The 24,005-nt window shown below is 46.1% G+C and overlaps 2 protein-coding genes across 2 annotated transcripts in view; one reads left to right on the forward strand and one right to left on the reverse strand.

Moving 5' to 3' along the window:
• The first annotated feature begins 1,427 nt into the window (after positions 1–1,427).
• On the forward strand, positions 1,428–23,436 carry RMC1 (regulator of MON1-CCZ1). The gene is made up of 20 exons (XM_046672436.1): positions 1,428–1,742; positions 2,403–2,479; positions 4,510–4,594; positions 5,381–5,437; positions 8,255–8,341; positions 11,725–11,865; positions 12,187–12,290; positions 14,013–14,102; positions 14,195–14,300; positions 15,048–15,159; positions 17,365–17,409; positions 17,674–17,727; positions 18,894–19,022; positions 19,544–19,650; positions 21,095–21,214; positions 21,546–21,623; positions 21,970–22,074; positions 22,163–22,231; positions 22,323–22,548; positions 23,273–23,436. The coding sequence occupies exons 1-20, from the start codon at positions 1,641–1,643 to the stop codon at positions 23,350–23,352; spliced, it is 1,974 nt and encodes a 657-aa protein (XP_046528392.1). The 5' UTR covers positions 1,428–1,640; the 3' UTR covers positions 23,353–23,436.
• NPC1 (NPC intracellular cholesterol transporter 1) overlaps positions 23,157–24,005 on the reverse strand; it is a 48,098-nt gene continuing 47,249 nt past the window's right edge. The window contains exon 25 of the mRNA XM_046672435.1: positions 23,157–23,946. Coding sequence (XP_046528391.1) covers positions 23,864–23,946 — 83 coding nt within the window. The 3' untranslated portion in view covers positions 23,157–23,863. The remainder of the gene's footprint in view (positions 23,947–24,005) is intronic.

A 24,005-nucleotide genomic window follows, 5' to 3' on the forward strand; every position in this document is an offset into this window, starting at 1 on the left:
AGACACAAGGACAGGCAGGGCCAAATCGCAGGAGCCTTAAAGGAATGGGTTTTATATTTCATTTCTTTTCTCTTCTGTTTTTCCTTTCCTTTCTTTTCTTTCTTTCTTTCTTTTTTACCAGAAAAGGGAGAGGAATGCCCTCGTCTTCCTGTCCATAAACCTCCCAGCCTCCTTCTTCCCTGTGGTTTCAGAAGAGAGGGATCCCTCTGCGTACTGTGGGAGTCAGAATTGGTCACCCCAAAATGTGTCTCTTTGGCTTATAACTACAAAAAAACTGAAATAAACTTTGACCGCCCCCTCCCCACCAGCTTCTCCAGATCAGTTACTACCTATTTGCTGGCTACCACCCACCCCTTTCTCACTTCCAACCGGCTGCAGTGTGGCTATGCCCCACGCTGCCTGTCCTACCCCCACCCTCCACGCCCCAGGCACGGTCTTCCAGAGGAAGCACCAGTGTCTTCCCCGCGCTAAAAATGGAGGACACCTCAGTGCTCTCTCCTCAGCTGACTTTTCAGTAGGCTTTGTCAAGGCCGACTGCACCCCTTTCCTGAAACAGTGTCTTCACTCCGCTCCAGACACAACCCCCTCCCCCGGGGTTCTGTCTACTCCTCAGGCAGGCTCCGTCGGTTCTCCTTTACCGATCCCTCTTCCTGGTCTCTAAAGGTTGGTTTTGCTTTGCTTTTTTCGCTTTATGCCCCTGTCTTTGGCGATCCCATCCAATTCCATGGCTTCAAATACCACCTATGTGCCACTAACCCCCGATTTGTACCTCCAGTCTTGTCACTCTCCTGATGAGCGTCAGACCTGTATATCCATCTGTCTAGATCTCATTTCTCCCTGGATTCACATGTCCAAAACGCAACTCTTGATCTTCCCGCTTCCCTGCCAAACTTCTCAAGCCTCTGCATCCTGCAGAATGGTGCCCAAATCCATCCGGTTGTTGAGAATGGACACCTAGGGCCATCCGTGATGCCCTCTTCCTCCTGTCTCTCTCTCCTGTCCTTTGAATGAGGAGCTTCTTCCGCCCGCTTCAAATCTCAAAGCCATTCAAAAAAGGCTTTCTGACCCGCGGTCTAAACTGGGTTCCCGTGTCACACGGTCACGGCATCCCGGCGCTGACCGCGGCGCTCATCTCCCTCACTGAGTTCCCAGCGGCGGGCTCAACGAACCCTCCCGAGAGAAAGGACGAGCCTTCCCTGCGCCCGGGCAGCCCTGTCCGCGCGCGCCAACCCCCCGGGACGGATTGGGGCCCGGCCCCGCACACGCCGGGAAGGCGCGGCTGGGATTGGCGGCGCCGCACGGGCTTCCGGGTCACGCCACTGCCCGCCGCCCGCCGACCCGTGGGTCGCCCCGGGACCCGCCCTCCGGGAAAGAGGAGGAGACTGTCGCGCCGGGCGGGGCGCGGGCTCGATGTGTGGGTCCCACCGCGGCTGGCCGGCCGGCGTCGCCCATTTAAGCGCGGAGGGCGCGGGTCACGTGCCGGCGGGGGGGGGGCGTGGCACCAGGAAGCGGTCCCCGCGCCCGCCGGGTTCCGCAGCCCCCGCCCGGCCTGTCTCCCCGCCGCCCCGCGCCGGCGCCTCTCGCCGGGCTCCACGCTGGCGGCCGCCCCGGGCGTCCCCGCCGCCGCCGCGGCGCCCGCCATGGGCGAGGAGGACTACTACTTGGAGCTGTGCGAGCGGCCGGTGCAGTTCGAGAAGGCGAACCCGGTCAACTGCGTCTTCTTCGATGAGGCCAACAAGCAGGTCCGGGCGGGCCCGCGCCCCAGGGTGGGCCCGCCGCCCCGGCCGGGGACCGGAGCACCAGGCCCAGGCCTCCCCTGCCGCCCCGGCGCGGGGCCGGCGCCAGCTCCTTCCCGTCGGCCGGGCCGACCCCCGCGCCGGCGCTTTCTCCTCCAGAGTGACAGCTCGGGGGTCCCCGAGCCGAGCCACCGACCCGGCGCCCTGTGGCCGGCGTGATCAGCTTTTAGGACGCCGGTCTTTCACCGGCGCCTCTTGCTGTCTTTGTTTGTCATTAGTTACCCTTGCAGTCAAGGATTTAGACATTGAGATTTCCATTATTCTCGGAATTTTGTAAAGGGGGGAAAGCGGTGTGGCGGAGTAGCAGGGTGTGCCTCAGTGCATCAGCGGCGCCTTTGCCGAACCGGATTCAAACTTGGAGCCTTGGGGACCCCGACCCGGTCTTGCGCAGTGGGGAGCACTCGGAATGGTACCCTTTTTGGTCTCTGTTATCTTGTTTCTTAAAATCATGTGAGCCCCCAGCATCTGCAGATTGATATGTACGTACCACGTTAGTTTAGTTGAACCAAGGGTGTGGTGTAGCAGGAATAATCATTCCTAGGTTGGTATCTGTGTCTAGAGCCTTTCCAAGCTCAGACCATTAACATTGCTTCTTCTCCCTCTTAGGTTTTTGCTGTTCGATCTGGAGGAGCTACTGGGGTGGTAGTTAAAGGCCCAGATGATAGGAATCCCATCTCATTTAGGTAACTATTGACATCAGAATAATTTCAACATGTAAACAAAATGGTGTTTTTCCGTTTCTTATTCAGGAGATTATTTTAAAATTTTGCTCTTTGCCTCCCCTAAGACGTCTGAAATGTGTGTGTGAGCAAATCCCCGTCTAGGAAGAGGGAAGCAGACACGTGCTGTGCAGTCTTAGTGGTACATGCTAGTGCTTCCTGTCAGAGTGAAGTATGTGGAGTAGTTCCCTGTTGATTTGGAACCAGTTACTCCAAAGCAACACCGGCTTCCTGGTTCTTGAAATTAGCAAATCACTGCATTGATGCTCCCATTTCCGGTTTCTTGACCAAGGAGGGCCTTCCTTTCTCATTTGGCCCAGGTGTTTCCCGACTGTTTGGAGGTGGAGGAGATTCCTAGGGCAGTGTTTCCCAAGGAATAATGTTTGTTAAGAATATCCCTTACTCTACGTAAGGTCCCTGGCTGTCCCAGTTTATGCAGGTTGAAGTGGTGTGGCTATGAGTAGCTGTCCCTTTCACTTTCAGAAATATCTCAATTTGGATGATAAACTATCTCATCACCGTAACTCTTGTGATTACAGAAGGCAAAAGTACACTATAGGCCCTCAATTCAGTAGTGACTTTTAAAAAAATTTTACAGTTGGCCTGTGTTACTAGAAACCAGTTATTGAAGTAGAAAATGAACCAGTGATCATTTGTTTGGCAAACACTGATGGCAGCCCTGGTGCTTGGCACAGGCTTGCGAAGGCTTTGCATTAGCCTGGTGCCCTTTTGGAGAAGCCGTAAATTTAATGTGGGAGACAAGTGAGTGGACACGTGCTCTTTGCCGTGACAAGTGCTATAGTAGCTCTCTGTTCAGCATGTAGGCACACACAAGAGATGTGACATTTGTCTTGGGACAGACTGCCTCCGAGAGGGAGGCCTCAGAGGGGAGGCAGCCTCTGAACAAGCTTGAATGGGACGATTCCAGGTGGAGAAGAGAGGAGGCCTCCCCAGTGGCGGGGCGGGGAGGTGGAGTGGCCACTGGCAGGGGTCGTATATATTCTGCTGTAGTATTCGGGTTTTATCTCGTTATTGAAAACTTGTAAGGTGGGGCGTAGCAGGATCATGTCAGTGTTTGGGAGATCACACTGAGCGTGGCATTGCGGTCCATGGGTCGGGAGCATATCAGGGTCAGGATACCATGGAGAAATGATTGCAGTAGTCTGAGCCAGGTGTAGTGAAGACCAGACCGAAGGCAGTGTAGACTGGTGTCGCATAGGCATTCAAGGGGTGCTTAAGAAGGTCTCTGGTAACACTCAGTGGTCAGTATGGTGTGGAAAATGAGAGTGAGCCCATGATGATCCAGATTTGGGGGCTCAGTAGGGTTTGAGGGGGAAGAACCTGAATTTACCCTTTTTTTTAACACTTCTGTTTTACAGCTTTATTGAGATATTATTGGCCCACAATAAACTGTACATATTTATCAGATAGTGTTTGATGAGTTTTGACCTGTGCATATATCCGTGAAACTGTCACCATAGTTAAGATAATGAACATCTCCATACTCCCAAGAGTTTCCTTGAGCCCCTGTTCCATCCCTTGCCTTCCCTCTGTAAGGCTGTCTGAGGTGGTGTGAGACACCGAGGGGCCGTCCTGTGCTCCACAGCCGCTGGGTGGTGACTGGGACGGGAGAGCAGAGAATGGACTCCTTGGTGAGCGGCTTTGCCTTAAGGGCGGTGGGGCGAGAATGCTGTGGTTTGTGCAGAGGGCTGCCGTGGGGCTCCGTACTTGCTTTTCTGTCTACCTGACTCAGGTGAGGCGCATGTGATCGCCATTGTTCACTCACTCATCATCGTAATTCCGTGGATTCCTCCAGCAAGTTGTTGCCAGTTGGATTGTGTTGTTTGACAAGAGGTCCTACTGATAGCTTCAGAAATATTTTAAACTGAGTTACTGCTTCCTGAATATTTAACCTGTCTTTTTCCTTCTCACAAAATGATAGAAGCTAGAATTCAGTTACTAAGTTTAACTCATAACATACTCTTTCTTCTTAGAATGGAAGACAAAGGAGAAGTGAAGTGCATTAAGTTCTCCTTAGAAAATAAGATATTGGCTGTTCAGAGGACCTCGAAGACTGTGGTAAGACATTTCTCTAAATCTAGTGTAAAGAAAAGGACTGTAGAAGTACGTTTGGAAGAGAATGAATAGCAGAATTCCAGCGTCAAAGGAACCATTTATTATTTTCATGTCATGAAAGCTGAACTTATGTTGCATTGTATTTGAGCCTTTGGAATTCTTGAAGATGAGAAAGACGCTTGAATGGATAAATACTTATGACTTTCGTTTGTCATTTTTTACTTAAAATTAGTTTTTTTAAGTAATTTGGAGCCTGAGGCGTCTTTTCCTTTGACGAAGTGAGCCACCGAGAGAGGATGGGAGGTCTATTTTGGCTACTTTGTAACTCCGTTTATTCCTTTCTCTCTTTGAATGCTCCATCTGATAGAAACAGATAGTCAGAGTTGGAGCAGCTGGTTGGCATGTTAGCCTTTATAAAGATTCACTGGCGCCATTTGTCTTTCCTGCCGTCAGGATTAATTGCTATGATTTTTGGGAAGCCTCCTGTAAAACGTTGCCACACATTTTTCTGAAATTCATTTGAGGAATGAATTTTCAAAATTAGTTTCTAAACCCTGACGGAATATTTGTATTAACTTTTTTAAAAAATTGAATTGTAAACCTGCAGCTGCGAAGGAGGCAGATTGTCCAGATTGATCTTTTTATTTTTCCTGTTTTGGAGTTTCCGTCAGTTTTTTCTGATCAGTTTGTAAATTTGTCTTTTTCTTTTGTCTTGTTGTATACCAAAGTAGGTTGGCAGTATGCTGCCTGATCCGAATTTCTTATTATGTGTGGTTTTTTTTCTTTCAGGATTTTTCTAACTTTATCCCGGATAGTTCTCAGCTGGAATACACTCAAGAGTGCAAGGTATGGGCCGGGCCCCCAGCTGCTGGGCATTGAACTCTGGGTTCCGTTGTGGGGACCAGCGTAGTGCTGACTGAGAGCGCGAGCTTAGAGGTGGACTGTGTTCGAGCACTGAGCACTATCTGCTGCATGTCGACTCTGTGACGTTGACAGTTTTGAAAGTTTTTTTTTTTTTTTTACAATTGGTCAAGTGTGCATAGAAGTGTGTACCAGACTGCTCATTGCCCCGTTTTGTTTTGTTTTGTTTTTTTATTGAGTTCATAATAGTTTACATCAATGTGAGATTTCAGTTGTACATTATTTCTTGACTGTCACCACATAAGTGCTCCCCTTCACCCCCAGTGGCCCCCCCACCCCCCTTCCCCTGGTAACCACTGAAGTGTTTTCTTTGTCCCAGTACTGGTTTATATTCCACATATGAGTGAAATCATGTGGCATTTATCTTTCTCAGACTGGCTTATTTTGCTTAGCATAATTCCCTCTAGGTTGTTCCATGTTATTGCAAACGGGATGAATTTGTCCTTTTTTCTGGCTGAGTAGTATTCCTTTGTGTATATATATACCACATCTTCTTTATCCAGTCATCAGTCAGTGGGCAGTTGGATTGTTTCCATGTCTTGGCTATTGTGAATAGTGCTGCAATGAACATAGGGGTGCATATGTTACTTTGGATTGTTGATTTCGAGTTGTTTGGGTAGATACGCAATAGTGGGATAGCTGGGTCATATGGTAGGTCTATTCTGAGTTTTTTGAGGAATCTCCATACTGTTTTCCATAGTGGTTGCACCAGTTTGCATTCCCACCAGCAGTGTGTGAGGGTTCCCTTCTCTCCACACCCTCTCCAACATTTGTTATTTTTAGTCTTAGTGATTACAGCCATTTTAACAGGTGTCAGGTGGTATCTTAGTGTAGTTTTGATTTGCATTTCCCTGATGATTAGTGGTGTTGAACATCTTTTCATCTCCTCTGCCCACTTTTTGATCGGGTTGTTTGCTTTTTTACTGTTCAGTTGTATGAGTTCCTTATATATTATGGAGATTAACCCCTTGTCAGATATATGATTTGCAAATATTTTCTTCCAATTGGTGGCTTGTCTCTCTGCTTTGGTCCTAGCTTCTTTTGCCTTGCAGAAGCTCTTTAATCTGGTGAATTCCCACTTGTTTATTTTTTCTTTTGTTTCCCTTGTCTGAGAGGACATGGTATTTGAAAAGATCCTTTTTAGTTCACTGTCAAAGAAGGTACTACCAATATTATCTTCCAGGAGTTTTATGGTTTCAGGATGTGTCTTCACCTCTTTGACCCATGTTGAGTTGATTTTTGTGTGTGGTCTGAGACAGTGGTGTACTTTCATTCTTTTGCATGTGGCTGTCCAGTGACAGTTGTGAAAGTTTTAAAAGCCTGTTTCTTTACCTGTAGGATGGAATTGGGAGGATTAAATGGAGGGGGATGTTGCACACCCAGCAGTTCAGTACTTGGTGGCTGTTGTCTTCCTGTCACACTGTACTTCTCTGGGGCTGGCGCATCTGGGCCAGACCTTGGGTTTTTTCCTATCCGCCTCTGTGGAGGTTTTGGAAGAGCAGTTTCTTTTCCTTTCCTTTTGATGTTTTCTTTCCTCGGTTTGGTGTCCTTGTTGAGTCCTTCCTCCATCTCTCTTTCTCTAGGTGTACATTCTAATCCATGTTAATCAGATTTGCTGGGCATCATAAACCCGGCTGAGAGGCCTCAGCTCAAAGCGGCAGTGTAGCAGCTGGAAACCCGCAGATGTTGCTGGTGGATGCCGTGTGGCTTTCGGCATCTTTGTAATGGTTTTGCTCAGTGGAGTTCAGAGTGGGCCTCGCAGCAAGGAAAGGCACATCCGCCAAATCACTGAGCCCCTCTCAGCCCCCCAGTTTCTCTCTGTGCAGCAGAGCCCCTGCCCCAGCTCTGTCTGCTCTCAGGCTCGGGCACTGCTGTTCAGCAAATGAGTTGGGACTGTGGGCTCAAGGCCCCACCACCTCTGTAGTCAAGGCTCACTGAGAACCTTCAGGCCTTGGTGCTTGCTTTCTTTCTTTCCTTTTTTGTGAAGAAGACTGTCACTGAGCTAACATCTGTGCCAGTCTTCCTCTATTTTGTATGTGGGATGCCGCCACAGCGTGGCTTGATGAGCGGTGTGTAGGTCTGTGCCTGGGAGCTGAACCAGCGAACCCTGAGCCACCAAAGCGGAGCGTATGACCTTAACTACTATGCCACTGGGCCGGCCCCCTTGACGCTTTCATAACGCCAGGTTTTATAACGTGGTTGAGTAGAGAATGTCACCTGTCCTTTGGTTCCTGAAGGGAGAAGGTGGTATCTGTGCACTCTGGTCAGTGACCTGTCTGCAAAACTTAGGCTTTTCCTTCTGTTCTGTTGACTAGAGGGAATTAAGATTCGGGTGCTTCACTGAAATATTAGGGTAAAAATCTGAGAAAGCTGTATTTAAGAGGAAGTTTGATTTGTTAACAAGTAATCAGATCTGGGTAACTTTCATTGAAGGGTGATACAACAGAGTATTTTAAGCCTTTGAAGAGAGTTATACATAAGTTTTTCTTAGTCTTAAAAAAAAGTTTCTGGGGGCCAGCCCCGTGGCCGAGTGGTTAAGTTTGTGCACTCTGCTTTGGCAGCCCAGGGTTTTGCTGGTTCGGATCCTGGGCATGGACATGGCACTGCTCATCAGGCCATGCTGAGGCAGCGTCCCACATGCCACAACTAGAAGGATCCACAACTAAAAGTATACAACTATGTACTGGGGGGATTTGGGCAGAAAAAGCAAAAAAAAAAAAAAGTTTCTGTAATTTTTTTCAGACCAAGAATGCCCACATACTAGGATTCTGCTGGACCAGTTCTACTGAGATTGTCTTCATAACAGATCAAGGCATCGAATTTTACCAGGTATCATATTTAGAATTTCCGTCTGCTGGAAAAGGGTCTGTGCCAGCAGTCTTTGGGTGCAGCACTAAGTAGATATTTTGAGATTCTAGAGCTTTAGTCTCTTACTTGGCTCTTTATTCTTTTTTTCTAATTACAAGTAATACCTGTTCATAATAAAACATTCACACATTACCAAGATATAGTCTATGGTAAGTAAAAGTCCCCATAATCCCTTGAAATAACTGTTAGGAACAGTATGGTGCATATTCCTCCATTTTTTTCTACACATATACAAATTTTTTTTTTTTTTTTACAAAAATGGGAATATGTATATAAACTTTTGTGGCTGACTTTTTTTTGCTCATCAGTATGTCTTGGACATCTTTTCACATTTTATTCTGACTGAGTAGCATTCTACTGTGTGGATATACCAATTTATGTAACCAATTCCTTATATTCTTGGTTCCTTTTTAATAAGTTTCAGGTGTACATCATTATAATTCAACAGCTGTATACAGAGCAAAATGATCACCCTGGGTGAGGCAGTTCCTGAAGGGGAATTACGGTGTAGGCAGGAGCATCTGAAAGGTTCAACAGATACTACTGAATTTCTTCCAGAGGTTTGCACTTTCACTAGCAATATAGGAATCTCCACTTTCCACACCTTTGCCGGAACTGGATATTTTCAGTCTGTACACATTTGCCAATCTGAGAGGTAGAAAGACATTTTAATTGGCGTTTTTCATTATTAGGGAGGTAAGCATCTTTTCATTTGTGTATTGTCCTTTTGTATTTACTCTTTTGTGAACTGCCTCTTCCTCTCCAAAAAAGCATTTTTTTTTTTTTTATTAATGTTATGATAGATTACAACCTTGTGAGATTTCGGTTGTACATTATTGTTAGTCATGTTGTGGGTACACCTCTTCCCCCTTTGTGCCCTCCCCCCACCCCCCCATTCCCTGGTAACCACCGATCAGATCTCCTTGTCAATATGTTAACTTCCACCTATGAGTGGAGTCATATAGAGTTCGTCTTTCTCTGACTGGCCTATTTCGCTTAACATAATACCCTCGAGGTCCATCCATGTTGCTGCGAATGGGCCAATTTTGTCTTTTTTTATGGCTGAGTAGTATTCCATTGTGTATATATACCACATCTTCTTTATCCAATCATCAGTTTCTGGGCATGTAGGTTGGTTCCACGTCTTGGCTATTGTAAATAATGCTGCGATGAACATAGGGGTGCAACGGACTCTTGGGAAAAAAGCATTTCTTATTGTGGTAAAAAGCACATAATATAAAGTTTACCATCTTAACTGTTTTTAAGTATACAATTCAGCAATGTTAAGTGTATGCCACATTGTTGTGAACCAGATCTCTGGGACTTTTTCATCTTGCAAAATTGAAACTCTGTTCCTGTTAAACAACTCCCCCTTCCCCCTCTCCCAGCCGCTGGTAACCACCATTTTACTTTCTATGAATTCGACTGCTCTAAGTACCTCACATGAGTAGAATCATACAGTATTTGTCTTTTTGTGACTGACTTATTTCCCTTAGCACAGTGTCCTCAAGGTTCATCCATGTTGTAGGATCTGTCAGAATTTCCTTCCTAATTTTTAAGACTGAGTAATACTCCATCGTGTGTATATACCACGTTTTGATCATCCATTCATCCACTGATGGACATTTGGGTTGTTTCCATCTTTTGGCCATTGTGAATAGTGCTGCTATGGACATGGGTGTATCTCTTCGAGACCTTGCTTTCATTTCTTTTGGGTATGTACCCTGAAATGGATTTGCTGGATCATATGGTAATTCTATTTTTAATTTTTTTTGGGAACCTCCATACTGTTTTCCATAGCAGTTAAGCCATTTTCCATCCCCATCAACAGTGTACAAAGGTTTCCAATTTCTCCACATCCTCACCAACACTAGTTGTTTTCTGTTTTATCAATAATAGATAATACTGGCTGTGAGGTGATATCTCACTGTGGTTTTGATTTCCATTTCTCTGATGATTAGTGATATTGAACATCTTTTCATGGCTCGTTAGCCATTTGTATATGCTCTGGAGAAATGTTTATTCAAGTCTTTTGTCCACTTTTTAAATGAGTTATTTTCATTTTCTTGTTGTTGAGTTATCAGAGTTCTTTATATATTCTGGATATTAACCCTTCATCAGATAGATGATTTGCACATGTTTTCTCCCATCCCATAGGAGCCTTTTCACTCTCTTTGATGCGCCTGCCTCTTCATCTTTTACTGTGTACCCACAACCTGACCTATTGACAAAGTTTTCGAGATCTCTCTGTGGAGCTACTGTAGAGGGCGTTAGGATTCTTTCAGGTTTTAATTATGTTGACCTAATGAAAGCATTGTAATTTAGAAGGTATGGCTGGAGAAAATACTCCTGTGTCAGTAAAATGTGAGCTCTTGATGCTGTGGTGCTTTGCCGTCAGGCTGTCATCAAAACCTTTGTAATGACCAGCAGAAAGAAAACAAACTACACAAATTCCTTACACACAGAAATAGAATTTCATATATGTGATAGCATGGAAGGCATTGCTCTCTTTACAGAAGGGTCCTTCCAGCAATCATTTAAAAGTATAGCTTTCTGTTCTCTGTAGTGGAAAAGTGTGTGTTCAGGTCATCTAGATGGTCTGTGGATCTTCAAGAAACAAGTTAAAAAGAAAGATGACTCTAGCACATCCTTATTTTATTATTTCCGAATTATGAAGAAGCCCCTGCCTGCCCCCTCTGACGGGAGTCCTTCAGTGCAGTGTTCCATGAGCAGTGATGCCTTGGGGCTCTATCCAGTGTTGCTTAATGTCTTTGAATGTTTAGAGTGTATTTCACGTGTGCCTTGATTATAAAATACCAGGTTTGCATGCAGAGTCTTATGAACATGTCTGTTAGAAAGAGGGAGCTGCTCCCAGACTCAGTGCGAAGTGCAGCTGGGTTGGAGCCCATGGAGTGCACGGGCCCCAGGGGCAGGGCTTGGTTCCACGGCTCCATGAGTGAGAATGCTGCTGCTCTGTGTGCTTCAGTGGACAGCGCCCAAGAACGTGGGGTCAGAGCTGGCCCTGCAGTGACGCGGTGGCTGCCAAGGCCATACCTGCGTGACTGGTGAGGCAGCCGTCTCACCTCTCTGAGCCGTCTTTTCTCCTCTGTGGGATATTAATGATGCTGACCTCTCAGGATTGTGATGAGAGTAGGTAAGCTAAGATGTGTAAGGAACTAAGCACCAGCATGGATATGTGGTAGCTGTAATAAATTCAAAAAAAAAATTGCAATTTAACTTTTTGAGGTGTTTTTCTTTTTGTTGTCTCCTTAGCTTACTGTGTCAGTCCTCTGCCCTTCTGCTGCTCTTTAAGTGAAGACTCTGTTTCTTGAACTGTGCTGCAGGTGTTACCAGAGAAACGGAGTCTGAAACTCCTGAAGAGCCAGAACATCAATGTGAACTGGTACATGTACTGTCCCGAGAGTGCTGTGATCCTGCTGTCCACCACGGTGCTGGGGAACGTGCTGCAGCCCTTTTATTTTCGGGTGAGAGTAAGCCTCTCTAGAAAGTTCCTTCCCCCTGCCCCACCCCCCACCCTGTTCCTCTAACCTCCTGATGTTTCAAGTACTTTAAGTTCCTCTAACAATAACGCAGCACTTCTGACCAGTAGAGGGCACACTGTACCGTCCCATCCCCACCAGGAATGCTTCATTCTGTGGGGACAGACCCCCGCGAGGGAAGGAGAGTGGGACCTCGGAAGGGATGGAAAGACATAGTTGTGTAAATCTCAGTGGTTTTACCTAGGGAACACTAAAACATAAAAGGGGTTTAATGAACTTTTCCTAAAACATTTTCCCTCCAACCAGGCTGGCACTATGACGAAGCTGCCCAAGTTTGAGATTGAATTGCCCGCTGCGCCCAAGTCAACTAAGCTGAACTTTTCCGAGAGAGACATTGCAATGGCAATAATGTACGTCTGTCTTTTGAGAGAATTCCTTCTTGTAATTACTTTTGGTGACATAAGTCATAGAAGAAGTGCGTTACAAGCACCCAGGGCTGTCGTTTCCTTCAGTGCTTCCTTGGAACACACAGTAAGGACTCCCCTTTCCCATTTGGTACCTAGATCTCGTGCATATAGAAACTCTGTGGTCTTCTTGACGGTGTTTTCTGATTTCACTAGCTTTGTGATCCTAGGGAAGTTTTTTTCACCATTTTAGTCTGATAAAATGAGAACGTTGAACCAATTTATTTCTTAGTTATCGTAGTTTTAGAATTTATTTTTGATTCTGAGTCGAAACTTATTAAAGATGATTTCTTTAGCTAAAATATAACTGCTGTAGACAAGAATATAAGTTGTTTTTTTTTTTTTTTTTTTTTAAAGATTTTATTATTTCCTTTTTCTCCCCAAAGCCCCCCGGTACATAGCTGTATATTCTCCGTTGTGGGTTCTTCTAGTTGTGGCATGTGGGACGCCGCCTCAGCGTGGTCTGATGAGCAGTGCCGTGTCTGCGCCCAGGATTCGAACCAACGAAACACTGGGCTGCCTGCAGCAGAGCGCGCGAACTTAACCACTCGGCCACGGGGCCAGCCCCAAGAATATAAGTTTTTTATCTAACAAACATGGAACTGAATTACTTATGTATGAAGTTATATTTTCACTTGGAAGTACAGATATGTCAATTTTTAAACTATATTATGGAAAGTACAAACACATAAAAACAGGAACTAATACAAAGAACCCCCCTGATCAAACAAATATCAAAATTTGCTTCTAGATTACTTCTGATTCTTCTGTGACCTAAAACAGTGGTTTCCAAACTTTAAAATTTTTTAGCAGTTAGAATGTGTCTTTTTTTTAAAAGGAAATCTTCTGTGGCATCCTGGTTTAGAAATGAAAGCAATCCTGGCCGAGGTAGAGGTGGGACCTGCTCCCTTCCCTTGGTCTCCTCCTTGCCCTGCGACCAGCCCAGCACAGTGTCAACTACTGGAATAAAAATGCGCAGCACAGCGGTTAAGTTCGCACGTTTCGCTTTGGCGGCCAGGGGTTTGCCGATTCAGATCCTGGGTGTGGACATGGCACTGCTTGGCAAGCCATGCTGTGGTAGGCGTCCCACATATAAAGTAGAGGAAGATGGGCATGATGTTGGCTCAGGGCCAGCCTTCCTCAGCAAAAAGAAGAGGATTGGCAGCAGATGTTAGCTCAGGGCTAATCTTCCTCAAAAAAAAAAGCACAGCAGGAGCTGGTCACAGCAACATTTATCAGATGAGGCTTAAAAATGAAGAGTGATTATATGTTCCTATGATTGAGGAATATACTCATTATACGAAACTTGGAAAATACAGAAAGTCAGAGGAAGAGAAAATGGACTTAGCTTGCTACTCAAGGATAGCTGTTATAAAACAACATGTATTTCTTTCCAGTATTTTTGGACAATATGCATAAGTTTGTGTTTTCCTTTTAAAATTTTGTGATCCAGCTATATTTAGTTTTGCATCCCCCTTTTCACTTAACTTTATAATAGTCTTTTTTTTAATCTAACTGTACTTTCTTTGTAAATATTTTTGTTGGTGGCAAAATATTCCATTAAGTGGCTGTCTCGTGATTCACTTAAAGACAGCCTCATGATTCAGCATTTAGACGGGAGGGCTTTTGGGTGGCCGGATGTGACTCGTGTCTCTGCTCTCCGATTAGATACGGGCAGCTCTATGTTCTCTTCTTGAGGCATCACTCTCGGACCTCCAATAGTACAGGAGCGGAGGTCGTCCTCTATCATCTCCCACGGTATGTGTAATGCTCTCTTCCCTCTCTCTCCGGTTTTAAAATATGAACTAAACCTTGTCGATCTATTTTTTGACCTTTCTGTTGTCCTCCAGGGAAGGTGCCTGCAAAAAGATGCACATATTAAAGCTGAATCGGACGGGGAAGTTTGCCCTCAACGTGGTGGATAACCTCGTGGTGGTCCATCATCAGGACACAGAGGTATGAGTGGCGTGCGGGTGTCGGGGGTGTGTTGGTACCAGTTAGGGTTGCTTAAAAGAGGTGTGAAAATTGGCCCAACATTCTGAGCAAAGACCAGAAAGTGCTTTTCATGCTGAAAGTTTTGGTCTTCCAGATGGAAGTGGGTTTGGTTCTCTCGGTGGTTTAGAAAAAATAGTGATTCTGTATCAGTTGAGCAAAGAACACATGAGGAGAGTTGACTTGGGAACAGTTATTTGGTTGAATCAGCTAAGGTAGGCATTCACTGCAATCCACTGTGTTTCATGAGCACGTGAGCTCTGTAATTGCTTTGTAAGAATAGATAGATATAATGGTTTTGAGGCCACATGGCCCAAGAGAAAGAACTAGAATGGGTCCTGCTTTTTCTACACTGTTAGCTGGGTGTCTGGTGGTAGACAAGCCGGTTTCCTCCCATGCTTCCTGAAGGGTGGTGACACCCATATCTCTGACATATGAAGATGTGGCAAGTGGAAACGATCTGCTTAAATCACTTAGAGCTCTTCAAAGGAAGCGTGTCATACATGCTGGGAATACTGTGAGAGTAGACAAAAATGTAAAAGGGAGTTGTGATGTTCTAGCAGATTCCTCCTCACATAAGAACTAGCCTGTAGAGACGGAATGCAGACACAGACCCTTTACACTGATCTGAAATAGCAAGGGAGGTCAGGAAAGCGACCAGTCAAACTGTGAGTCATCTTGGCCTCACGGTCTTGTCTTTCTCCACCGTAGACGTCAGTGATATTTGATATCAAGCTGAGGGGAGAGTTTGATGGCACCGTCACCTTCCATCACCCGGTGCTGCCAGCTCGCTCGATCCAGCCCTATCAGATCCCTGTGGCAGGTAAAGGGAGTCTCTGTGTGGTCCGGAGTCACGTTCAACATGGAATGCTCCAGGGTTCCAGTTCTGTTTGTTTTTGTGAGGGGCTATTTTTTTTTTTTTTAACATAACTCTTCCTGATTCAATAAGCTAAAATTGTGTTGTTGTGCAAAGTGTTTTTATAAGATAAATACATCTTCCTTTGAAGAAAATAGAAAAGTTGGTCTTCCCTGAGCTTTAAAATGGAGAGTTGTGGTTACCCATTAAGCCGGCCGTTTTTAAATGATGAATAGCCCTTGAGGTTTTCTGTGTGTCTGCCTCTGTGACCCTGAAGTTGCAGTTAGCTGCTTGTGGCGGTCATTTTAACTTGGGTTCACATTTCCTTCTCTCTCTCACACTCTGTGTCATAGTCACAATAAATCCTGCCTTGTCTCCTGGCTGATGGTCATGTCAGTGCTTCAGGCTGTGGCTCTCAGGTGATTGTAGGTCAGCCCTCCTACCTGAAGAGTGGGAGTAGGAAGTTTGAGAAGAGACGAGGTCAGGATTTCAGGAAACGGGAAGAAACCATTTGGTTCCCTTTGCCTTTTCCCAAGTAATCAATATCCAATAACATTCAGCTCTCTTTCCAAGGCGATTGGAGCAGAGAGTAAGCTAGTTGAAGTTTCCGTGTGTACACCAGAGTTGGGAGGGACACATTTGGATCTCTGGTAACAGGTTTTCTTCATAGAAGGAATGCCCATCAGATAGCACTGGTGGACTGGCCCACCCTGCAGCCAGGATGCCCTTGTACCCGTCACAGAGGAGATTCAGATCAGGCTCCAGCTGGTAGCTGAGCAAGAGCCCCGCCCCCTGCCTGCCCGCCTGTCTCGCTGGACCGGCCGAGGCTTCACCATGCTCTGGCAGATGGCGAGGATGGAGCTGGTTCTCGCAGGCGTTTATGATTAGGTCTTTTGGCCTCTGGGTTCTTTCCAGCTTCTTCCTTTTCCCTGGATAATAATGTTAGCATTAAAAGAATAGATTGTGTCAAATGATTATCCTGTGTCTGTTGCTCACTTGGCACAAAGGTAACTGCTGGTGAATTGATGGAAAAAACAACTCTGAATATTTAGAACCTTCCACTCTGTTCCAGTTGTTTAGGACCAGTTAGAGGCCATTGGGTTCTAAAGGCTTTACAATAAGGCAAATGCCAGGTGTGGTCAAAATGACAGCCCAAAGATTCATGAGAAGAATTTGGGTCCACCCACTCTGGGCTTCTGGGGTGTGGGTTGGTAAAGCATTTTTTGAGGTTAACGCCTTTGCGTTTTGTTTTTCCTGCTGGACTGTAAGCCCCTGGCAGGCTTGTGCGTCTTTGCATCTTGCCCACCTGTGCCGTTCAGGCTGTGCATTCGGGAAGAGCTTGTCGGGCTATTTTTAAAGAGGAAACTAGCAACTTTGGGGAGAGCCGGCTGCCCTCAGCCCCCTTTCTGCTTTTGGTCTGTTTGACCAGTGGTTCTCGAGCTGACTACACATTAGGATCACCTGGGGGGGCTTTAAAAACCAAAGCCACCTCCTGGCTCTCCCCTGAGAGTATTGAAGTCAATGTGATGCGCAGCCAGAGTGGAGGTCTGCCAGCCAGCTGATTAAAACCTGTCCTCTGATTGGACCTGGGTAACTGGAACAGACCTGGGAATGATTCTCGTCTCAGGGCTGCCCGCCTGACGCACAGGCAGTGTAACTGGCAGTTACGAGTCCCCATCATGTGAGGTTTTTTGGGGTCTGCTTCCCAGACAAGATCTCTATGCCTGGACCTACTGCTGTGTGAAATGGAGAACTGAGCTAATTATTTAGATAATTAAACCACAAAAAGCTTATATTTGAAATGTTCTTAGTGAATTATCTGAGTGTTGGATTTTGAATCATCCAGGTCAGTTTCTCAGTTCTGTAATGCACATGTGTAAGTGGAGAGGGTCGTCTTTGGTTATTGAAAAAGAAAAACAGCACCGTGAAGGAGGCCTGCCCGTGCTTCTCCTTCTTGAGAAGACATTTGCTGGGTTCTTCCTGCGTCCCCTCCCTCCGCTGTGTGTTGTCAGTGGGACACAACAGTTCACTTCTTCCTTGTCTGACTGCAGTCGAGTAACCATTTACTGAGGGCTTTAGAGAGCATTAAATTGTCTATCTTAAGTACTAGTAACGTGGCATTTCCTGGGCGCATCCTCAGTCCTTGCACACTTGTGATTTTTCCATTTGTAGGTCCTGCTCCTGTGACCAGCCAGTCTCCTGTCCCGTGTAAACTCTGTATCCTTTACAAAGGCATTGGTGCTGTGCACAGAAGGGAAGCTGTCCCCCCCTTTACACGGGTGTCTAAGAGTGGCCCTTCCCACCCCTTGTCAGCTGTGACTAATGTCCTGAGGGGCACCTGCCCGTGGGGAGGTGTCCTCACCATCGAGGGCCGGGCGTTTGGAATGGCCTGGCAGATAGGGGCATGGGCAACTGCTAATCGGAACTGGATCTGCCTTTTGTTTTCATCTCCTCTGGTTTAGAATTTCCTATAACATGTAGATTCTTCATCCTGGATCGTTTTTCAACCTGACATCATCATCAGTGCAAGCCAAGGTGGGTCCCAGGGGACAAGCGTCATGTTAGAAAGTAGTGCATGTTGATTTTGGATGACAGCAGTAGCCAGTGACGTTTTCAAGTGAAATCTCTGAGAAATGATCCCTCCCCTCAACCTTGGGAGTGGGATTTTCTCTTTATACTCTGTTCTCTGTATTTTATCATGAGCTTACATTAGTTTTATAATTAAAACAACAAAGAATGGTCATTCCCCTGCTTTAAGCCCTTTCATGTCTGTCCAATCTGAAAAGCCGGACCCAGTGGCATGGTGTGCAGGGCCTCCCTGCTCTGTTCTGTCTCCCACCGTCGTGCCCCTGGGCCTGGGTCCCTTTCTGTTTAGTGTGTGCCTGGACACGTGCTCCTGTTTCTCATCAGGCTGGTGAGGCCCTCAGGCAGGGAGTGGTCTCTTCCCAGGAAATCGCCTAGCACCTCGCGCCTTTCTGTTAGAGTGCTGTCTACATTCATCTGTGGTCATCTGTGTGTTCTCCTGCCTTATTGAGATTCTCAAAGGAGAACTCGCCCTCATGCCCTAGGTGCCCCCTGTATATGATGAATTCACTTCTGTCCATCTGTACTAGCTCTGTCCCAGCCGTGGGACAACTGAGAAAGTGCTTGCTCAGATCATTTTTAATGTGGCGTTTAATTCTCTGGTGGAACGCGACTTGAGAAGGGCTTTGCCTGCCTACCTGGCAGTGTGGGTGTTCCAGAAATTCATGGATTGATGGACAGATGAATTATGAAATTCCTTTGGCGTTACCTTTTGACTAATGAGCCAATGCAGTGAAACAGTACAGGACGAAGTCAATGCCACATGTTACCATCGTCTTCTACCTTCAAGGTGAAAAGGGAGCTAGGTGTGGGAAGGAACAGCTCTGAGTTGACTAAAGAGCTTGTCGCCCCCAAATTTAGGGAGGTATACCATCGATGCACCTCTGAATGTAAAAGTTACTCTGTTGTAAGCAGTCAGCCATGCATGTAAAGGTCGTTTGGCTGTCAGTCCTTCTGTTGTCAAGCACATCCTGAATGTCCTAGACTGTGCTTGGGTTGGTAAGAAAAAGCCATCATCTGTGTTTGCAGTTTTTCCCTGTCCTGTTTAGGGGACCCACCTTTGGGGCTTTTGTTCTGGTTCACGTCACACTATTGACTGTGCTGCCTCCTAAATCCAGGGTACCTCTGGAACCTCCAAGTGAAACTGCAGCCCATAGTAAACCTCTTGCCAGATAAAGGGAGACTGATGGACTTTCTCCTCCAGAGGAAGGAATGCAAGATGGTCATCCTGTCTGTCTGTTCGCAGAGTGAGTGCATGACCCCTTCCCTGGCGCTGAGCCCAGGGTTAGGCCAACCCCTTTTATGTGGGAGGGGCCGCGTTTCTGCCTGTCCGTAGCCTTTAGCCTCATTCTTCGCTTGAAGGATATGGACTGTCTAACCCCCTGGGGAGGCTGCTGAACACAAAAATGACATGTAGAGCTTTAAGTAGAAAGGACTAAACAGGATGCTTCCAGGTGCAAGCAAACCTCAGCGTGGGTGCATGTGAGGATTGGGGGCTTCCATCCCCAGCTGTCCCACAAACGTTTGTCCGAATCCAAGTGACTCACTGCGTGGTATCTACTTGGAGACTCTTCGACTGATTCCTGCCACAGCTCTTCTTTCTAGTAACCAGAAAGGGCTTGTGAGTGATTTCCAGGCTTCAGGTCTCTATACCACTTCTCTGAGTGCCTGGTAACCCTTTGAGACTGGTTTTCTATCATAGCAACACGTTTAAGTTCTGAAGTTGACATAAAGTCGGTTGACGTGTGTGAACGTTGACTCTTTGCAGTGTTGAGTGAGTCAGACAGAGCAACATTGCCTGTGCTAGCCACTGTGTTCGACAAGCTCAATCACGAGTATAAGAAGTACCTGGACGCTGAGCAGAGTTACACGATGGTAAGTTACAGACACTGTGACAAAGGGCTCCACGCGTCAGAGGGCGAGGCTGCCATGCTGGGGGAGCAGTCAGTTCAGTCCTGCATCCCACTAGCTTGAGGCTGCATCTCACTTCGTGCCTCCACCTTTTTTTATTGTTTTTAATGTGTTTTGAACTTACACCTAGATAGATCCTTGGTCCTACCTCTATTTTATAGATAAAATTGGTCTCAGCTTTGCATTATTTTGTACATCTGTCTGCCAAGCTAGAGCCTAGACTTGGTAAATTAGAAATACAATCATTTTGCTGCATCTTTCTCCTTTCCCTTTAGATAAGACTTGTCCTAGAATTCAGTCAGTATCCTGTTAGTGATGATTAAATATTGGCACTGTTTTTAATTTATTAGGCTCAAATGTTTGTTGTGAAGGGGTGGAAAAAATTCACATGGCTTATTACCAGGTTCTGCTATGTTGTTAGTACATTGTATCTTCTGAAGCTAGAAAGAAAAAAAGTTTAAGAAAAATGGGATGAATTATTTCATTTAAAAGATCTGATTAGTCCTAAAACTAAAAATGGAACTGGTTTTAAATAATAACAGAAAACCCAGAACTCCACTCATCCTTAGCTACTCAAGGTTAAGCGGTCTGACGCAGGCTGCCAAAGGCCACGTGACCTCAGAGAGCAGCTGTCCCTGTCCTTTGTCAGACATGCGGGGGTGCTGAGCTCTTCTGGGCCCTTCTCTGTCCTGCTGTGAGTGTCCTGGGCTGTGGGATCAGTGTGTCTGATCCCACATGGCAGTCTGTGTGTGTCCGTACTCTGGCTCTTAGGCTTCACCAGCCTTCGCTAGTCAAGTGTGGTCCGCCACCTGCAACATTGGGGCACCTGGAGCTTCTCAAAAATGCGGGTTCTCAGGCCACCCCCACAGCTCCTGTGGACCCTGTGCTGTCTAAACTGCATCCCCACGTTAGGTGAGGTAGGCAAGGTCTTCTCGCAGAGCTTTCCTCTTCAGTAATACTTGGGAGCTTGTGCTCACCATTTCAAAATCCAGACAAAGACGCAGTACAAGAGGAAGGCACTTATTTAAAATCAGGGCTTTATAAAACAAAGATGCAGCAAGCCATTTTGTTTCTCTTAGATAACAAATTCAAGATAGTCTGTGATTAAGAAAATTATGGAGTTATTTTACAAGGTTAAAAAAAAAAGTATGTCTCTTAAGAGGAAACCATGACTGCGTTTTTAGTTCCGTCCACCGTGAACATTGGTGTATTTTCAAGATGACCAACTCTGACTTCCTAAGCTCTTCCCCAGTGAGCACAGGAAAAACAGTTTTGTCCAAATAGTGAAGGCAGTGTCATCCTCTGTCGTGTCCTAGGTCACGGCATCTAGGAATTCAGTCTTTGGATTAAGTGCCCACACACCATTAAGCAGGTGATGATTAAGATGCCATTTGTCATTGACCGTTAGGCAGTAGAAGCAGGGCCGAGCCGGAGCAGTCCGCTTCTCAAGAGGCCGCTGCGGACCCAAGCTGTGCTCGACCAGTCTGACATGTACACCCACGTCCTGTTGGCGTTCACGGAAAAGAAGGTGGGTGACAGCTCGTCAGCCTCCTCTGGACTAAGGATACTCAAAGATCTGTTTAAACGGAATTGAGGAAAACTAGCAGAACACACAACATGCTTAAAATAAGTGGAGTTATCTTGGGTGAGGACCCTGCGCTAGCAGTTTGGACCCTAATTCTCAGGCTTAACCATGATCATCAGTGCGGGAGCTTCTGGAGGGATTTGAGTAAAACCAGCAAAACAGAACACTGGGCCAGCTCACAACGGAAACAAGGGGTGGTGGATACACGAGGAATGACACACAGCCTCTTCTGCAGCGCCTTCATGTTTCTAAGAGCACTTTTTCCCTCCTGTAGGAGATGCCTCATAAATTCGTGATAGCCGTCCTGATGGAATACATTCGCTCGCTCAACCAGTTTCAGATCGCAGTACAGGTACCTTCAGATCAGTCTGTGTTGTCCCGAGTTAGAGGAGCAGGGAATTTTTTTTAGAAATAGAAGTACTGTCAGTATCTTAACCAAGATGACTGTCTTTTACAAGCTGAAAGGGTCTGCACACCTGACTCAGAATTCTGAGTGACTTTCCTGCACTGCCACATTTCTTAGGTGCCATGAGTAGCATCCTGTCAAGCCGGGTTCCCTCACTTGCACAATGACACCACCTCTCTCAGTAGGAGAAAGCTTTACCCGTCAGTCAGAATAGCTCCGTCCTCGACAAACGCCACCTGCAGTCTGCTGTAGGTGAGCGATTTGGAACCTGTCTCCCTTCTGTCGTCCTCAGCATTACCTGCATGAACTTGTCATCAAGACGCTTGTCCAGCACAACCTCTTCTACATGCTGCATCAGTTCCTGCAGTACCACGTCCTCAGCGACTCCAAGCCTTTGGTAGCTATCACCAGATTTTTACTTCTGTGATTAAAAAGTTAAATTTTCACATTTTATGATGAAGCTTGTCTGAAAATTTCTCTTTCAGGCTTGTCTGCTATTATCCCTGGAAAGTTTTTATCCTCCTGCTCATCAGCTGTCGCTGGATATGTTGAAGGTAACTGGCACATCAAAGTTGTAAACTGCATAAAAGTCTGTTCCTGTTGCTAGCATTTATCCAGACTTTTCTCTTTCTCCCTTACTTCTAGCGACTTTCGACAGCAAATGATGAAATAGTAGAAGTTCTTCTTTCCAAACATCAAGTGTTAGCTGCCTTAAGGTTTATCCGGGGCATTGGTGGCCATGACAACATTTCTGCACGAAAGTTTTTAGATGCTGCAAAGCAGACTGAAGACAACATGCTTTTCTATACTATATTCCGGTTTTTTGAACAGCGAAACCAGCGTTTGCGAGGAAACCCTAATTTCACACCAGGTGAGAATATGGCAGCAATGGAAAGACCTGGGGCAACCGCAGACTCGGACAGTGGCAGGAGCACACAGCAGCTGGGGGCGGGAAGCCTGGGAGAAGCCTTTTGGTCAGGAGGACTCCTGCGTTAGCTTTTTTAAAAACAAAATTGCCTAACAGCCCACCTGACCCCCAGCCCACACTCTGGGGAGTGAACTCAATATGCTGATGGAGTCCGAGTCATGCCCTGGAACTCGCAGTGGGGGGTGTTTTGGGTAGAGAATGTCTGACAGCTGATCTGGAATGTCCCTTCTGAAGAATCAGGAACAAGCCAGGCAGTGGTGGCTACGGGTTATAAATGGCCTAGGCTATACTGCTGCAGTCTGAGGCAGGGAACACTGGCTAATCACTGTCTCCAAAGTTAAGAAATTGGAGGCAGCTCTTGCTCGGGACGGCGAGCGGACGTGCACCGATTTCTAGCTAATGCACCTGCAGCGCCAGATGGCGTTTATCACCAGGGCAGGTCAGCTTCTCTCCTGTCTCAAAGTGGACGGCGATTTGTTGGGGGTTGTGAAAGGGCCTCACCAGTTTTGCAATGGCAGGAACTGTGTAAATAAAAAGGACAACTCAAGAGCTTAGGAAAACAAAGTATTTTATGAAAGAAAAATAAGTTAAAACCCAGTATCTACATCTCTTGGTTTCCTCTTTTCATGCCACATCTCCCGGATTAAATCTGTATTTTCCTTTATAGGAGAACACTGTGAAGAACACGTTGCTTTTTTCAAACAGGTTTTTGGAGAACAAGCTCTCATGAGGCCTACAACATTCTGAAATGACTTGCTAGTTTTCTTTTTATATATAAAAATGTGTACAAAGTTAATTTATTGCATTAATAAAGCTCTTTAAACAACAAAATGTTATAATAAAGTGTATCGACAACATCCTCAAATGTTACTAAAAATATGGTATAGAACTTGTGTGATGGCTTACTCCCCCCAAAAAAACGGAAACGTTGCATTGAGTGGCCTTTAAAAGTGTCAGTGAGCAGATCACATTCGCAGCCATCCTACTGGCACCTTCCACTTGCTGAAGAATTAATTAGGTTTCCTTCCTGGAGAACCGGCAGACGCTCTAGTGTCCTGGGGTTGCCTTCAGAGTTAACACTGCTTCACGAGTCAGTGTGCGTTCCTGAGTTTAAAGCGCTGTGGCCGAAGCGGCTGCTGTTAAAGAGCCTGACGTTTGCAAACATCCAGTGTTCAACTCAGCCTTGACAATGCAGCTACTGTCCGGCGGGAACTGACCGACGCGGACACAGTTCCCAGGCCCCAAAGCCGGAAGAGGGCTAGAAATTTAGGAGTTGTTCTCGCTCTGTACCTTTGTATCTCTCTTGAGTGGCCAAGCTTTTGGCTTTATTTATTGATGGTCCTGTGAGGGATAAAAAGAATAACTTTTCTATCATTTGTTCAACATGCTTCCTCCATCCC

Source organism: Equus quagga, chromosome 9 (assembly GCF_021613505.1).
Source record: "Equus quagga isolate Etosha38 chromosome 9, UCLA_HA_Equagga_1.0, whole genome shotgun sequence".
Taxonomy (NCBI): Eukaryota; Metazoa; Chordata; class Mammalia; order Perissodactyla; family Equidae; genus Equus; species Equus quagga.